The sequence below is a fragment of the Nelusetta ayraudi genome, unplaced genomic scaffold, assembly GCF_046127955.1.
Source record: "Nelusetta ayraudi isolate G7.1 ecotype Tasmania unplaced genomic scaffold, CSIRO-AGI_Nayr_v1 ptg000060l, whole genome shotgun sequence".
NCBI classification, from domain to species: Eukaryota; Metazoa; Chordata; class Actinopteri; order Tetraodontiformes; family Monacanthidae; genus Nelusetta; species Nelusetta ayraudi.
Window position 1 is genome coordinate 4,786,792 of NW_027466110.1, and position 4,665 is coordinate 4,791,456.

Consider the following 4,665-nt stretch of genomic DNA (forward strand, 5'->3'; position numbering starts at 1 on the left):
ACATTAAAAAAGTCCCCTTTGCTTTGTGGATTTACGTTTGTGGATTACTTACTCACGGCCGTGACATGCCATGCAGTGTTGGTGCGGAGTGAAATTGTTTAAAAAACATTGGCAAAGAACCTACTCTGCCTTGGCTGAATCATCAGACAGAACAGAAAGCTCATGTCTGGAAACACACAACTGCAAAAACATTGCATCGGCCAAGTTGTTTCAGAAAAAAAAAACTTTATGCGAGGCAACAAGCCCTGCCACATAGTAATGGCAAATGTATACCACAAGTGTATTCTTTCCTAATTAACACGCTGGGGTCAGGTCTGCGAGACCAAAGCAAAGGCAATTAAAGAGGCACTCCTGTGTGCAATTTAAGATAGGAAAAGATATTGCAATTTAACACACACACACACACACACACACACACACACACACACACACACACACACACACACACACCCCAGACCCCCCTTTTAGCCGCCCCTGTGGCCAGGCGGTCGGTTGAGGGATGTGCTGTGGAGCAGGTCCGCGGCCGCAGGTCCAGTGAATGAACGCATTCTTCGCGGTGGCCAATAACCTCCCTCCCCCTGTTCTGCGGTTCACTTTTGACGCGTCAGTCGGACGCGCCCACAACTCGGCCCGGCACGACACGGCTCGGCTCGGCTTCCCTCCCCTCTCAAAAACTCAGAGCCGGAGAGCAAAACTTGGATGGAGTCACGGAAAGACTGCTGCACACGCTGGCTGAACGGAGTTTAGCGGCCGGGAGGAGAAGAAGAGGCGGACCTGGGCCCGGCTACACTGCTAGGTTAGCGGCCACGTTCACCCGAGAGTCGTCGCTGCTTTCATCCGGCTCATGTGGGAGAGAGAACAGCGCTTTGGGGGCTACACTACTGGGTAAGAGATGCACAACTCTTGGTACCATCGCTCTGCACGTAGCGCACCTCATACCGTCGGTGTTACGCGTGCGTATGTGGCACGTAATAACACACAGCGAACGGCTACTTTGTACCCATTAGTGGGATGTTTGGCTGTCAAAAGGGGCTTTGCTTCGTGTCCTGACTCGTATACTTCTAGTTAGTCAGCTTCGACCGGGGATACTTTGGTCAGGACGAGGCTTTGATTGTTCTCACAGAGTTTAGATTTAGTTGTGATTTCGTACTCACAACAATAACAGTATCTCCCTTTTCTTTATTTTATCCCAAGTATTGTTCTCAGACTTTTTTTTTGTTTTGCGACAGTTCGTGCCTGCTTTGATTGAACACACACACACACACACACACACACACACACACACACACACACACACACACACACAGTCCTGCTAGTGAAGATTTTTCGTCCGCTATCTTTCATACGGCTTCTATGTTTACGTGAGCCCAGTGATCTGACTTCACGTTAGTGAACTCTTTTAAAGAGAGAGATGTAATGAAAGCATGAAATCTAATCTCTCTCTCTCTCTCTCTCTCTCTCTCTCTCTCTCTCTCTCTCTCTCTCTCTCTATTATTTTGAACTTGCTCTCTTTTGTTAAAATGAATTCCTTTCCTATGTAAACAACACCAGGGGAAAGATATAATGTTGAATGGCAACTACATTCATAAGTCTGGTTACTTTTGTAGAAATGTAGCTTAAAGCCAATTTAAAAAAAACAAAAAAAAAAAATCAGTTTTGGCTTTATATTCTGCTCTGCTCCTTATGTTGATACAAATATTGGTGATAGGCAACACAACTCAAGGGCTTGAAAAGATTGTGTAACAGAGCATTTTATTTTTTGCCAGTTCCTCTGTGTTTCCCTTGGAGTACAAACGTGATTCATGCTACGCACGCCTGTCCGCCTCATCTGTGGTGCATCACACCATCCACATTGTTGATCCAAATGCATGTTGACACTATGTTCCAGGGTTACGCCGGACACACCCATTGGTAACTTCAACACATGGGCTGAGTGGGGAGAGGCTCATTACAGGCGACTGGATCCTTGTGAGGGAAAGCCCGGGACAATCCTACAGAGTGTGATGGTGAGGACATGCGATATATGGTGAATATTTTTTTAGGGATTTTGAAAAACTAGGTTAAAAAAATATATGTTTGTCATACACTACCGGTCAAAAGTTTGCACACACCTTCTCTCACGCAGTTTTTTTGTTTTGTCTTTATGAGCAAGATATACAAGATATACAAGATATACAAGAAAAACATGTTAAATAACTCTCAATACGATTTTTATGAAAGGTGGCTATTTTGCAGAATTTAAATATAAACAGAGTTTGGGTTATTTTACACTTTTATTGTTCCCTACATAATTCCATTTGTATTCATATGTAGTTTTGATGCGTTCAGTGAGAAACTGCAATGTCAATAGTCTTTAGAATGAAAGACAAGACATTGAATTCATAGGGTGTGTCCAAACTTTTGACTGGAAGTGTGTATAAAAGTCTAACTTCTCACATATATGTTTTTAAAAATAAAAATTCAAGCTCGCAGTGATGGAAGGCATTGAGGACTATGGAAACTACACCTATGACTACTACGTGGAAGAGGACACTGACGGATTGTACGCAGAAGGCGACGACCTCAAAGTGGAACACAGGCAAAGGGAGACGATGCACATTATCTCTGTGGTCATCTACGTTGTTTCCTTTGTGCTCGGTATCATTGGAAATGGAACTGTGATTTGGGTGACAGCCTTCAAGAGCAAAAGGACGGTCAACAGCATCTGGCTGCTCAACCTAGCAATGGCAGACTTGGTGTTTGTGCTATTTCTACCCTTCTACATTGACTACATCCTGCGGGACTTCCACTGGGACTTTGGCGCAGCCATGTGTAAACTCAACTCATTTGTGTCTGCCATGAACATGTATGCCAGCGTGCTCTTTGTCACAGTGCTCAGCATAGACAGGTACGTTTCCCTGGTTCACCTCAACTGGTCGCGGAGGTACCGCAGGGTGGGCGGAGCCTGGGCCGTGTGTGGTTGCATATGGATGCTGGCGGCGGCCTTGAGCTGCCCTGCACTGATTTTCCGCGAGACCGTACGCTTACATGACAAGATAGTGTGCTTCAACAACTACCACCCGGCAGACAGACACACGGCGGCCATGAGACACATCGCAACAGTGGCCATTCGAACCACGGTGGGCTTCCTGTTGCCACTCACTGCCATTGCTGTGACAGCAATACTTTTGACAGTCAAAGTGAATCAATCCAGAGGATTGGTTCGTCTCTCCAGCTTTTCGAAAACAGTCTCCGCTGTCATTCTGGCTTTCTTCTTGTGTTGGGCACCTTTCCATACTTTTAGTCTGATGGAGTTAACGATACATTCTTCGTTGCACCTGCACCACGTGTTGCAAGCAGGCTTCCCTCTTGCCACCAGCTTAGGTTTCTTTAACAGCTGCATTAACCCTCTCCTGTATGTGCTGCTCGGGAAGAAAATTCGTCGCATTCTAAAGCGTGCATGCTTCAACTTAAGGAGCTCACTGCGGGACCTGAGCCAGTCGATCTCTGCCACCGACATGGAGTCTGCACCGGGTGTTCACCAGCACAGCGTCCCAGAGGAGCCCTTGCAGTGTTCAACTCTATGATTATGACCATAACTTCAGAACGTTGTAGTTATTCATGCAAACAATGAGCTTCTACAACTTAAGCTTAGAAGCTGAGCATTAACATAGCTTTTCCTTTGAGCTGTAGTGCTACTGTTTGTGTATTGTGCGTCATTTCGACCAACTTCGACATATTTGATTGCAGAAAGAATATCTGTTTTCGTTTAAAAAACCATTGCAGACAAAGAAACTTGAGAAAGCTGATCAGTTCCTCAACGCAGTTTTGGCTTTCTTGGTTTTCTGATTTTTTTTTTAATGTTTTTTTTTTTTTTTTTAAATTACACTACTTCTACTTGTCACTTAAGTAATTAAGCGCTTTCATGAAGAGGGCATATCGTTTTTTGTTATTGTATTAATGAAGCACAAATTTTGGTTCTTAAAGAGGAATATGGATGTATGGTGTATATATATATCGCTTCGTAACTGAATGACTTGTTTTTCTATTAGTTTTGTAATTGCCTTATTGCTACATTTTAATATAGCACATTTTGAACTGGTCAAGAGTTATATTTTGTCATAATATATTGCTAATACATATCATATATCTTAATAAACATTTTTATTGTAATTACCTTTAATATATCTGTAGTGACTGACTTGCTTGACAAGGCTTTAAACACCTCATTCAGAGATAAGCAGGAGGTTTTGTGAATGCTTCAAACCTACATCCTGTGGGTTGAACAGAGGCCGCGAGGATGATGTCAACAAGGATGTGAATTGAATCAATTTCCTGAGGCGATTTTCACTCACCAGCCATTTCCTGTTATTTTAAGATGATGAACTCTGATTTGAATACATCACTTTCGCCATCACATGGCTTTAAAGATGTTTCGCCGAAAACCAGTGATAACATTTTAAATGAAATATAGCCTCTGTGACATTAACAATTGTGATGCGGGAATAATATCGAAATGTCGAGATGAGCTGGTTGATAATGTTAATTGACAGTGTTATACATCAATACGCTCCAGGCAGATGAATTGAAATACGCGCACATCCGCAGAGGAAATAATTGTATCGACTTTTGTTGATGGTTTTATTGTTAGTCAGCAGTTGCTATTTAAAAAAAAAAAAGAAAAAG

At 43.1% G+C, this 4,665-nt stretch overlaps 1 protein-coding gene across 2 annotated transcripts; it reads left to right on the top strand.

The window, feature by feature from the left end:
* Positions 1-502: 502 nt before the first annotated feature.
* cmklr2 (chemerin chemokine-like receptor 2) lies at positions 503-4,502 on the top strand. Of its 2 annotated transcripts, none has more exons than XM_076040232.1 (3): positions 503-885; positions 1,889-2,006; positions 2,466-4,502. In XM_076040232.1, the coding sequence occupies exons 1-3, from the start codon at positions 845-847 to the stop codon at positions 3,564-3,566; spliced, it is 1,260 nt and encodes a 419-aa protein (XP_075896347.1). In that variant the 5' UTR covers positions 503-844; the 3' UTR covers positions 3,567-4,502. The 2 variants fall into 2 exon arrangements, with proteins under 2 accessions (XP_075896347.1, XP_075896348.1); XM_076040233.1 differs by having other exon boundaries at positions 871-885; positions 1,889-2,026.
* The last annotated feature ends 163 nt before the right edge of the window (positions 4,503-4,665 follow it).